The following is a 13,797-nucleotide window of genomic DNA, read 5'->3' on the forward strand; positions in this document are numbered from 1 at the left end:
TTCTAAGCTTTTGCAAAGACACTTTGGTCCTTTTAAGTTTCTGGACAGTAGAGGATCAGCTTCCTTTTTGCTTCAACTTCCTCCCTCTTGGTCCAGAATTCATTGTGTTTTTCATATATCCCAATTGAAACCGGATTTGTCTGACCGTTTTCTTTGTCATTCAGTTCCTCGTCCTACTCAAGTGGACACCATCTTGGGTCTAGAGTTTGAGGTGTCCGGTGTATGTGACTCTCATTACCACCATGGTCATCTCCAGTACCTGGGAACCTGCGTCATCGGTTCATGCTTCTAGGTTGGTTCGCCGGTCTCATAGATTTCATCGCGGCAAGCCGGGCCGTTCTCCTCTTGGGATGGGGCATATTGTTACATTCCAATTTAGACAACAATCCATTTGGAATAGATGGAGAAGGTGTCATGTCACACAACTTCCCCGTACCAAGATGGTGCCCATTGTGCCGTGTGCATGTCTAGTTCCTGTATTCGATGCACCCTGCTTCCTGCTTCCTCCTCAGTCCAGTGTCAGAACAAGTTGTAAGCAGCCATCACAGGGTCAACAGTGCGTTGCTACTCTTCTTCCAAGATACTCTTTAAGTTGGAAACCCTTCCTGTTTTCTATTCTACATTCTACTAACGTTGTTCTCCTGTTGTTACTATCCGTGACTTGCTACATCTTCTATTCAATAGCTAATCCTGAACAGGGCACTTAGGAAACACTTGCCTACCTTGCACATGAAGTCTTCATGTTAGAAATTACTGGTACGTTTCACTTCGTCTTGCTACTGCAATCATCCACATAGCGCGCTCGCTCTCTCGAACACTGTCTGCTATCTTTGTGTCCCAGCGCGACTGTGTAAGGCATTGTGCACCAGAACCCTCACGCTGCGAACAACGTAGGAATACACAGACAGCAGAACTGAAGTCCGACATTGCCTTTCAACACAATTCCTGATCCTGAGATTAACTGAGAAGCGGCACTACATACTGAAGCACGAATGGACCAGTCAATAGGGTTTTCTTCCCCAGAGGGTTTCCCTATGGCCACTGTTCCTCCCTGTTCTATCATTATTAAGGGAAGGGAGTGTGCAGGGTTTTTAGAGAGGCTTTTCATTTTATCACCTATGGGCATGGTTTATGCCGCCAAGAATTGGGCCAGTTCTGTGTGATCGGGCTCCGTTGCGCGTTATCTTTACCACCGTATGTGTGTGGGACCTGCCGGTCCCGCTGTATCCGTGCAACAGGCTGCTCCTCGCTGCACCGTCATAAGTGGCCGCTTGCTGCGTTCTACTACGAGACCTCACGGTCAGGCCCGCTGGCGGGGGTTCATGTGCCTCCCTCACGCTTGTAGAGCAGGTTTCAACGGGTGCTAGCAGGTGAGCAGATCCTCTGCTAATTACATCTGCCTCTAGCCTGCCTTGATTCAAAGTTCGTCCCACCTTCTATGCGCAGGAGTTGTGGTCCCTAACATTGCTGCCTTGTGTGGCTTTACCGGCCTTTCCGTCTTTTCCGCCCCGCCTGATGCCTCACTTACTTGTTGAGTGATGCAGGTGATCCAGTGGGCCCTGCCGGGTCCTCCGATGCGATTACAGTGGGCCACCTCTCATCGACCGCGGCGGCCCCCCCGGGGCTGTTTGGGCCTCACTCAGCCCTCATGGGACCCCTTCCCATCTGGGAGCCCAGCGTTCTGCCGCCGGTTCCGGGGTAAAGGCCTCTTTACTGCCGCGGCCGGTGCTGGATCCTGTCAGCCAGGGGGCGATGCTGCTTGTTCTGGTGTCCGTAGCTTACGCTGTGGTTCGGGTTGCTGTCCGTGCTCTGTGCCGTCTGCGTTGCTTTGGGGCTTGGTGTGGGGCAGGCTTCATGTTCAGCAGTTGGCACCAAGGATCCAATCGATACTGAGACCCAAAATGCATCTGTAGATAAGCCGCCTCCCAGCCTTACCTGTAGTACTTCGACTGAGAACTTGTCCATGTGTTCAGGGATCAGCTCCTTTCTCCGGCTAAGACCATTTAGGGCCCCTAAGCCTCCAAGCAAACCAAGCAACCAAGGTATTCAATCCTCCCTTGATTCACCTGCTAAGGAGGCTCATACAGTTTGAGGCTGTAATTGTAACCAAGTGCTTGCCGAACTGGCAGCTAATAAAAGACTGCTACTAGTCCTGCTAGAGAGCCAAGGAGGAATCCAGGGGGTTCTTACCATCGCTCAACCTGCTGTTGTGAGGCCCTACAATCTACCTTTGGACCGACCCTCCAAGCTGAATACATCTATCCCAGCGACTCTGGAAGGAAATGTTGACTGCCATAAATTCATCGCAGTGAGATCTCCTGTGGCCATTACCTCCAGTGAGCTTAATGTTCCACTGCAGCTGCTACAGTACAACATGACCAGGGAGTCTATTAAGACTCACAATTCTTATACAAAGACTATTCCATTGGAGGACCGAGATTACAGCTCAATGGGAACCCAATTTCCTGATGTGAAGGAAACTAGAGCTTGTAGACCCCGCTACAGAGTGAGTACGTCTAAGAGCTATGACCAAGGAAACGCCACAATAATTCTTCATGGGGTACCTAAATTGTCTGCGAATAATTGAGAACCAAAGGAGGCTCTTTTGTACAAATGCCTATTTTGGCTTTGCACTGTCAGAGGTTGTGCTTTGTGTCCAGGGAAGCCATGGTGGGCTGCAATAGAGTGTCAAACGAAGGCAATAACCGCTATGACTCTGTAAAACTGGAATTCTGGAACCATAGAGCAGCCAAAGGGGTCCTGGGAAGCTTTTTAGTGTGGAGGTCGGATGCCCAAGAGTGGATTTCAATAAGCCTGTACCCTCATCCAGGACTTGTCGGCCGGCCTGGAATTACTCCACCCAACCAGCTTCTATCTGGCGCAAATCTCATAACCCTGGCGACAAGACCAATTAGGAACCAACCTGGCCTGGGAGTGGGTCTACGGAATGTGTGGTGTCCCGAATCAGGCTTTGAGCAAAATATTGCAATTCACTTTAGCCCTTGAGGTTCCCTCTTTCTTTCTTCTTCTTCCTTTTTCTTGATACAATATTTTGTGTGAGGATGTACTTTGATGGCTGAAATAAAGTTATTTGATGCTCTATATATTGGTTTATGGCAAACGTTCAATACAACATGCAATTCTGTTTAATCCACAACATTATTAGTGGATCTACTAATGTGAATTTAGATTTAAATCATTTTAATCTTGTACAGTACATTATTAAAATGTAATTAGCAGTTACAACCATCAGTTTACATTTCATGACAGTATACAGTTTAACACAATATTAAACCATATAAATATATATTATTAAGGAAGTGATGAAATAAGTGACTTCCACCCAAAGCTCCTGAAGATCCCCCAAAGAGGCTTTACCTTCATACAACCTTGTGGCAGCAGACAGCAGAGCACTTTGTGGCATCCACCAGGCGAAGCCAAACTGCACACACTATGAAACACCAAACAAGAAACTAAACCAATTGTACACAAATCACCCCACACACACTCATACACCAAACTCCACATAATGTCTACCAACTAAAACAAACCAGCACACAGGATTGTTTTTCCCGAACTGAAGCTACCAACAGCACAAAGCTTGTTTACACGTTTCCCTCTCAGTCCCACTAACTAAATCATTCCAGTCCTCCGTCCTTTTCAGATTCGCCATAGCACCAGGAAACCATGAAAATGGCAGCATTGCATGGTATAAATCACAATATCATAACATATCCGCTGTGTGTAACTGCATGCGCGCCAGCGATTGTTAATGGTGGGTGACAAGGGAAAACATGGTGGCCACCATCTCTATGGATCCCTACAGACCATGCCAATCTTCTGCACATGCAACTATATGTGTAGAATCCTTAACGATCCATAGCTCTCCAGCCACACCAAAATTGTGGTGTGGGTGTATATGCATTAGAATTCCTACAGGGAGTGGGGAAATGCAAGGAGCGGAGTTCCTGCTCAGCATTCCAACTCATACTGGGATCCCTGACCAAAGTGGAAGAGATGCTGTAATGAACGCAGATAACTGTGCGTTTTACCTCATTCATGACAGTAAAAATATGAGCCTCTGGGAATCACCTCCGGTCACTTTGTGTACATTCCATCCCACCAGTCCCAGTCTCAACGTTTCTATGAGTAAATACCACCAGACAAAACACTGACATGAATGTTTTAAGAGTTTTAACTCCACTCCTAGTATGTGGGGGTTAAGTAGTGGATGGTGGCATTGGTATCATGACTGTTTAAAATCTCATCAGAATGTAGAGGCCCTTACCAGCTGCATGTATGTACATATGATCACCAAGAGACAACTGGTCATAGTGTGCTCACGCCAACCAATCAATGAAAAGCACCTCTCGACAGAGTGTATACATTTTTCTAAACATTTAGATGAGTCTGTCAAAGAGTGTATAATCCTACCATCCCAAGATGCATCACTCAGAAGAGTGTACACTGTGATGAATCCTTCAGAGTCCTCACAAAAACCCTAAAGTCTCCTTCCAGGTGGCCAGGGAAAGGCAGACGCTTCCTGATCCTGACCCTGGGGGGACAGTATTAGCTGGGAGGATCACCTGGGAGGAGAAGGCCCCCATGGGAACACGAGAACTTTGTTGGATGAGACACTGTATTTGTCTTCCTCAAGGAAATACAGGAAAATGTAATGGCTTGCTGTCGGAGAGAGTTTTTATTTTCTCAAACTGACTGCCATAATATAGATGATGATAACCACAAGCAGTTATGTTCTGAGAGCCAGAAAAACCCTCTTAAAATCATTGACATTCATAGACATAAAACATAGACATAAGACATAGTATTAAGGAAGAGATGAAATAAGTGACCTCCACCCAAAGCTCCTGAAGATCCCCCAAAGAGGCTTCACCTTCATACAACCTTGTGGCAGCAGACAGCAGAGCACTTTGTGGCATCCACCAGGCAAAGGAACAGCAGGAAAGACAAGGGAGCCTGGCATTTGACCTAAATCCTGAACACTACCTTGGTACTCCTAAAATTGGACTACTGCCTGAGCCTACTCCTTGGTCTCCTCCTCAACATTTTCTCCCCTCTCAAAAAAGTTCTGAACTTTGGTACACATTTCCTATACACAGCCTGCCCAGATCCTCCCCCACTAGCGCTCGCCGACAGCATGCTGAATGCCTCTCCATGCAGAATCACTCACTGTTCAATTACTTAATATTTGTCTGTGAATCGACCCATGGTTCTGCCTCCTTATACCACATGTCTCCTCTTTCCCCAAACTTTCCATCCCATAACCTCCTGCACATCGTTCTACATCTGTTTCTTTTCTCTTCTTGATGCTCTCAACTGGAATGCCCTCTCCACCTATAAATCTATCCTATCATTTGAATGATTCCAAATCAGCCGTAAAATGTCATTCGCTAGCCAGCAAATGGGCACCTCCCACGACTGCCCACAAGATAGCCCCAATCCAGCCCTGTAGATATAGCATTTCTATGCATGTTACTTGGTGGCTCAGGCTCTAGGCCTTAGAACTAAAATACTACTTATGTCTGTTCCATGTGTCCATCCCTGGTGTTTATCCCCCTTCATCATCCCTACATCATGAGAGTTTTTTTGCACATACATCCACCTCCTCTACGTAAAGGCACCCTGCACAGGAACTGCCTCTCTTATATGTATTGGCTCCTCTGTATGTCATTTCTGTGAGATGTGACATTCTTATTCTAGCTAGAAATTGGGCAGGACATCCTGCACAATTTTAGCTTTGGGAGGAACACCCTCTCAAGATTTATTGAGTTGAAGATGTAATGTTTTGGTTAGATAATCGGATTTTACAGAGCCGGTCGTTTTTTATGTGCATCTCTACTTTAATACTGTACCTGTATAGTGAGGTAATCAGCTAAGATCTGGAGAGGATGGTACAACTCGGACAACCCATTGACTATTGGGATTGAAGCTTCTTGTGCAAGCAGGTCCAGGTCAGAGTGTCGGTACACGCGGGCCAAGACTGCGTCTGTCATCCCTGATAACACCCTAAGGGAGAAATAATGTGAGACTGTCAAGCATGCTGCAAAGGGAATGTACCACCTATACATGGTATCAAACTCATTTAAAGAAATCAGAACCCTTATGACCCATAGTTTAGCAAGCGATACAAAGCAGGTGACAACCATGAAGTTTGCTCTGAGTGATGTGGATTTTTCTGTGATCATTAAAAGTCTCATTTTAATGAGGATAAGGAATCTGGCGGAGTAGAACCTCACTGAATCCATTTACAAATCTGGCACTTACTGCACAGGATTATCTTGGTTATCTGCCTTCAGCGGATACAGGAACAAGAACTGAGGCGTATGCCATAATGCTGTGCCTAGATCAGCTACATGTCGAACATACTCCTGCATATACTCCAATTTTGGGTATAGCCCACGTATGGAATTGAGCTGAATTTTGTAGCATAGTCACTGTATTGAAAGTAGCACATTTTTTAGTATAGCCACTGTTTTGAATTTAGCTGAATGTGGACTGTCCACTAACCTACTAAAAACTCTCCAGTATCCTGAATACTCACCCTCAAACACAAAACAAAACACACTCATACCTCTACCGCAGCAAAAACCTAAAACCACCACAAACTGCACACACTATGAAACACCAAACAAGAAACTAAACCAATTGTACACAAATCACCCCATACACACTCATACACCAAACTCCACATAATGTCTACCAACTAAAACAAACCAGCACACAGGATTGTTTTTCCCGAACTGAAGCTACCAACAGCACAAAGCTCGTTTACACGTTTCCCTCTCAGTCCCACTAACTAAATCATTCCAGTCCTCCGTCCTTTTCAGATTCGCCATAGCACCAGGAAACCATGAAAATGGCAGCATTGCATGGTATAAATCACAATATCATAACATATCCGCTGTGTGTAACTGCATGCGGGCCAGCGATTGTTAATGGTGGGTGACAAAGGAAAACATGGTGGCCACCATCTCTATGGATCCCTACAGACCATGCCAATCTTCTGCACATGCAACTATATGTGTGGAATCCTTAACGATCCATAGCTCTCCAGCCACACCAAAATTGTGGGGTGGGTGTATATGCATTAGAATTCCTACAGGGAGTGGGGAAATGCAAGGAGCGGAGTTCCTGCTCAGCATTCCAACTCATACTGGGATCCCTGACCAAAGTGGAAGAGATGCTGTAATGAACGCAGATAACTGTGCTTTTTACCTCATTCATGACAGTAAAAATATGAGCCTCTGGGAATCACCTCCGGTCACTTTGTGTACATTCCATCCCACCAGTCCCAGTCTCAACGTTTCTATGAGTAAATACCACCAGACAAAACACTGACATGAATGTTTTAAGAGTTTTAACTCCACTCCTAGTATGTGGGGGTTAAGTAGTGGATGGTGGCATTGGTATCATGACTGTTTAAAATCTCATCAGAATGTAGAGGCCCTTACCAGCTGCATGTATGTACATATGATCACCAAGAGACAACTGGTCATAGTGTGCTCACGCCAACCAATCAATGAAAAGCACCTCTCGACAGAGTGTATACATTTTTCTAAACATTTAGATGAGTCTGTCAAAGAGTGTATAATCCTACCATCCCCAGATGCATCACTCAGGAGAGTGTACACTGTGATGAATCCTTCAGAGTCCTCACAAAAACTCTAAAGTCTCCTTCCAGGTGGCCAGGGAAAGGCAGACGCTTCCTGATCCTGACCCTGGGGGGACAGTATTAGCTGGGAGGATCACTGGGAGGAGAAGGCCCCCATGGGAACACAAGAACTTTGTTGGATGAGACACTGTATTTGTCTTCCTCAAGGAAATACAGGAAAATGTAATGGCTTGCTGTCGGAGAGAGTTTTTATTTTCTCAAACTGACTGCCATAATATAGATGAAGATAACCACAAGCAGTTATGTTCTGAGAGCCAGAAAAACCCTCTTAAAATCATTGACATTCATAGACATAAAACCCCCTATGAGTCCCAGAGAAATAAGGAAGAAGAGTCTTTAAATATTACCAATTTAAATCCTTCTGTAAAGTCAAAGAATTCATGGAATCCGTATAGTACTTTGGAGGATAGTTATAAGATGAATAGTGAATGTAGTAATTGTAATTTCACTTAGAAAGCTGAATTTCATATTGTGGACTTCAAGTCCCATAAATCCCACCAAAGAACTGGCATGAAGAAGAGGACTGCAGAAACACAAGACTGCAGGTTGCAGTCATTTAGGAATAATGGCCCACACCTGAGGAGGACTGGGAGGCATACAAATCCCCCTCAGGTGCAGGCTGTGAAAAGGAGCAGTAGTAGAAGATTAATTAGTTGTACTACCTCCACGTGGCAGCAGCAGCAGAGGTTGTGTGTGAGCAGAGATGCTGGGACCATGGTGACGTGTAAAGGAGACGCTGGTCCTGAGAGGGTCTTTAATGCTCAAGACCGTATTGGAGAGCTGGTGCAGAGGGAAGCGTTGGGAATGACGACTCTTCCTCTGAGGAGCACAGCTGCAGAGGTTGCACAGCAGAAAGCGCACCTTTTGATAATGTTCCCCCCTTTCTGCTAAGAAACAGTGGCAGGCGGACACTGACGTGTTGTGGGAGCCAGAAGAGCCCTACTGGTGACATATGTGAGTCGCAGAATACCATGGAAGAGAGATTTCCGGACTGTGTGGGGAAACTGAAGCAGAGGACCTGGAGGCAGCAAGGCGAACGGGTGCGCACGCCAGACTGGGTGAGTTCACTGTTAGATAATGACCCCGGACCACTCCTTACCTGCCTGCTGGCCAAGTCCAGGGGCCTTAACCATAGAAACGTGGTAGACAAAGTAAAACAAGTGAAGAAGAAATTTTCTGAATACCGAACGAATAGAAAGCAAGTTAATTCTTCTATTATCAACCATGCTGATTTGAAAGGGAACAGATGGCAAATTAAGAACTTGATTATCATACCAGGACAGTGTTATTGTGACATTGTGGGGCATAATAAGAGCCTGCTACAAAAAGGGGCAATATCTAAAACAGAAAAGATAAACCATCATTGCCAAAGCCAAAAGAGAAACATACCTAGGCAATTAATAAAGAAACAGAATGGCCAAAGCCAAAAGAAGGCAGTTGATACTTTCAGTGCTGGTAAAATGTATTACCCATATGAAAAGGCTTTCCTAGGAGCGAATGTATTAAACTCACATTCCCAAAGTCAAAGATGTGTGAAGTTAAAACAAAAGCTTTTTCAGCAGTTGGTTAGTGGAAAAGGTGATGAACAAGAGTGGCAGGAAGGCTGCCCTTCTGAAGGAAGACTTTCAGAGGGAATGGAGCATAACCTTCAGAGAGTGTCGCAGCCATGCAGGTATAGCAAACAGCACCAGTGTGGTTCTTGTTTCCCTTGAAGTGTTTCTTATATTTGATGTGGAGCAAAAGACATTGCTAACCTGTTTGAGTTCAACCTTTACCACAGAAGTACTTACACATAGTAGATTGTTCTGATCTAGCAGGAGAGTACACCAGAGCCGAGAGCCTTGTCTTATTAAGCTTGGCTGGGAAGTTGGCCAGCTGGAAGCCATTGAAGTACTGTGGCATAGTAAAAGGTCTTGAATAAGAAGTTGAAGAACCACTGAAGTGTTTTTTGTGGATTAATGCAGAATCATCCTAGCCAATCAATACCATCGAAGGAAGTGTTGTGTGAAATGCTGCAGAAGTATTTAAGTTTGTCAAACAACTGGTTTTGTGAAGTAGTGCAGACATATCCTGACAAAGACCTTTTTGTTGAAACCAATGAAGTAAGGACATACTCTAAGTTGCTGAACAGGAGGTGTTTCAAAAACAGTGTTGCAAGTAAAAAGAGGAAAGCATTGTGGAACACTTGTGAATTATTGGTTGAAAGCAAGTTGGAACTTTGTGCCATCAAGTTGGAACTTTTGAGTTATCCAGTTGGAATTTTGTGTTATCAAGTTGGAACCAAAGGAGAACTGTAGTTGAAATTTGTTACGAGACAAGATTTCCTTGACCCTTTTTTTGAACTGTTGAAGAAAATACTGCTTAAAGCGGTGGAAGGTGAATTCACCCAAATTAGAAGGAGAAACAGATGTTATGATGTGAATTTAACTGTTATATTTGATGCTGTTGAACTGCCATATATTGCCATGTTAAGTTGTGTATGTTTAAGTGTGAGGGACAGAATTCTTTTGTTAGAGTGTTTCCTTTAGTTTATTTTAGCAGGGAAATCCTCGTCAGGGTATGGATAGTGAGGCATTAATCCAACCTTTTGAGTTAATAAAATGTAATCTTTTGAAAATCCTTCACAAAGTTGTCTGTCTCACATTTATGACCCCTCACAACACATTACATTAGTGAGATGCACTTCACATCAGAATGTATATTTCCAAATACTCAATTGTGATGGACTAGCCCCTGCGATCGTAAAATACCCATGAACATCATTACTGTGCGGCAAAACATTTTAGGGTGTACTTGCTTTTATCAGTGACAGTCCCCTGTGTAAAAGTGTGATACATTCTCAATTTTCAGGGGGATCTTCATTGGGGGGTTGTATACCTTCTTCTCAGGGAGAGTTATCGCTCGTCTGAGTGTACACAACGCAAGACTATAGTATGTCAGAGCCACAATGCATACTAAGTAAGAGTAAGACAACTTAGTAAGAAGTAGCATTTGCTGGAGTGTACACTATACTTGAGTGTGCCATATACAATCCTGCGATTACTGAATGGCACCTCTCATCACAGTGTAAACATTAGCATGAACAGTGAAGACAGCCACTCATCCGAGTGTATCATTTTATCATGAAGTCACACCACTTGTCACAGTTGACATGTCACTTTTATCAGGAGATTGTAACTCACAACCCAGTGTATACAATATCATCATCACTAAGAGTCACTGCGTGTTATGTGTGTATCTCTGCCTCCCGCTAAGCAGTTGGAGAGGGTGCAACACAAACCTGCTCCAAGTCAGAGCAGAATTACAGAATGGGGATCATTTATAACTCTGTTATTTTGTTACAGAACTGGTCAATCCGTAACAGTCTCCGTAACAGAACACAACTGGTGTTCCTCTCAATTAAAGAGGCCAAAATATTCAGACAATTAGAGCATGCAAAGTGTTTCGGCCAATCAGGTCACGGAATGTGCAGCCAGCTTTTATTGGTCAGTAATGACCTTCCCTTTGTCAGTCCTTTCCCTCGCCTGCCCCTCACCAGCAGGCAGAAAACCACACATGCGCACAATGGAGATGCCAGCGCAAACAGATGCAGAGATAATGCACTGCATCTGTTATCCAAGCATTATGTAACAGCAGATTTGATAGCTGCCAATAACACTGTAGTGCGCAGATTCAGGAATTCAGGAATTAAGCAATATGTCCCGAGCTGGGGGGCATTATCTCTTCAGATAATGCCCCGGGTGCATAGTTAATGCTCCCCCCAGCGAGAAGCCTATTGCTATTAGTAAGACCGGGTGTCTTTTTAAAGTTGCAAAACACCAGTGGCGTCAGGCAACTGAAAAAAGAAAAAAATGAAACAAATGGCTGCCATGGAACGAGGAGAAGAGATTGCACGTGGTCCCTTCTCCCTTTCATGGCGGTCATTGAAAAACTAAGAAAAAAGTAAACAAAAAAGATGGCCTGCATGGAAAGGGAAAAGGGACTACATGCAGCAGATAAGTTACATATGTTACATGTAGTCCCTTTGTCCTTTCCATGGCGGCCATTTGAAAAAAATAAATAACCAAAAAAGATAGCCACCAGGGAACGGGGAGAAGGGACTACGTCTAGTCCCTGCTCCCTTTCCATGGTGGCCAGGACATGGCTGCGACTGGCCGACAAAGGCTTTGTCGGGCTGGTAGACCCGGCGAGGGCCAATGAGCTTGCTTGTTACAAGCTCATTGTCCCTCGCTGGGTACTAATGAGGAATAATATTGTGCTGCCCGTATTCAGGTACAGCTCTCTTTATTCCTGGAACTCCCATTGATGCTGAGAGGAGGTGGACACCTGCTTCCCTCAAACAGTGTTGATCCAGAGGAGACATGAGGCACTTGAAGGAAAAAGTGCTGAGCTGTGTTGTTCACCTCTGCAAAGAGAGCCTGTTCTCATTATGGAGGCCTCGCTATTAAGCAGGGACATGCAAAGCCCAGCCCCATGTCCACCATCTGCTGCATGCCCTCCAGGGAGCATCGTTGTTTGGGCTAAGCATTCCAGATAGAGCTGCCAGAATCATCCTGTGCTTCAGAATTCAGGATGCCATCTCACTGGGTCTTGGGACTCTACCTTGGGTTCCAGTGACATCTAGAATAATTTCTTAAGTACTATGCATTGCAAACCAAAACATCTGTTTCACAGGACTTACACATTTAGTGCCCGCCTAAAAGACCTACCACCCGGGAAGAGTATTCAGATTTGTGAGCGAGCACACACTCACCCTTGCCAAGCACAAGGGACTCCAGTATGAAAGAAGACCTCTTGCAGACTTTGCACCCAATTACTGGTCAACCTCCATAATGGCTTAAAAATCAAGAAGTACAAGAACTCACTGAAGACCTTTCTGTTTAAAACCCCCTTCCCAGAAGGTTAAGAAAAGAAACACAAGAAAGTTGGTTTCTACACCCATCTCGCAGTGGGTACATGTATCCAGTGCATAAGAGTTAGGACACAATCCAGAGACGATGCCTCCATTTTTGTTCTAGGGTCACGGCACTTATGATTTATACTATGCTAGTTATTCAAGAATATAATGCATCTGTACTGCTATTGTTGACTGCACGCTCTCTCCCTCTTCATCCATGCTTGCCACGCGTCCCTCTACCAATGATCACTCCCTACCTGTGTGATTTAAAGTGGCTGTGCTGAGAATGGGGCTTTACAAAACAAATATAAAATACAAATGTTAGTGAAAAACCAGGCAACCATGCCCTTGCCACACATAATTTTGACAAGGGGAGGAGGGCTGGAGGGGGCGGGGGTTCTTGTATTTCTAATGCAACAAGCTTGGCACCTATGTAGGTCTTGCATTTATGCAGCATCACTACTCCAACATAGTTTTAGATGCAGGGAGGCATGAAAATAGAGCCCTTCCCATTACCATGGTATGTCCATAACGTGGTGCGGCAGACCGCAGCTGCAAGGAAAGTGACCTACTCCCTGCTGTATGTGACTTTTGCAGTGCCATCGAAATTGATGTGAAGCGTGAAAGTTATGTACTGTAGGGCTGTGTAGCACCCGTTCTACTGATGCCATATCAAAATCTGTAACTTGGTAGGCCGAGGGCTATCTGCCTAAATTCTGCCCACATTTGTATTTGTATTTTATTTATTTGTATAGCGCACCAGGCCCAGGGGCAACCTGGAACATTGCATTTAGCCCCACTGAAAGGCATTGCTTATTTTCCTATATATAGTTCTCTTAGGTTACCTGTGCGTTAGGGACATGAGCATATGCCCCCATACTTTGAGAATAGGCTAACATTCAGCAACAGGAAAGGAAACATTGGGCCGCATTATAATATAACCTCTGGTAGTACTGGCAAACCTGTTTACCATTACATCATGCGATAAACATCTGGTAACAGCAAAGATCATGCAAACATCTTCAGTTATCTCCAATTTTGGAGCCGCACTGAACTCTGTGTGGAAGTGCCATGCTCTGCATGCAGTAAAGCTTTTTTTTCTGGGTAGGAAAATTCCGCCACACTTAAGCAGTGTTGCATAGTAGATACGCGTTAGGCGCATGCGCGAGCCTTGGTATGGGCCGCGCACGCGCATGTTGAATAAAGG

General features: G+C 44.8%; 1 protein-coding gene across 3 annotated transcripts in view; it reads right to left on the reverse strand.

Moving 5' to 3' along the window:
* The window catches only part of OTC (ornithine transcarbamylase), a 299,169-nt gene that overhangs the window by 54,507 nt on the left and 230,865 nt on the right, over positions 1 to 13,797 (reverse strand). For all 3 annotated transcript variants that reach the window (XM_069637362.1, XM_069637360.1, XM_069637361.1), the window contains exon 5: positions 5,874 to 6,027. In XM_069637362.1, coding sequence (XP_069493463.1) covers positions 5,874 to 6,027 — 154 coding nt within the window. The remainder of the gene's footprint in view (positions 1 to 5,873; positions 6,028 to 13,797) is intronic.

The sequence above is a fragment of the Ambystoma mexicanum genome, chromosome 7p (genome assembly GCF_040938575.1).
Source record: "Ambystoma mexicanum isolate Mex_15411 chromosome 7p, UKY_AmexF1_1, whole genome shotgun sequence".
NCBI lineage: Eukaryota > Metazoa > Chordata > Amphibia > Caudata > Ambystomatidae > Ambystoma > Ambystoma mexicanum.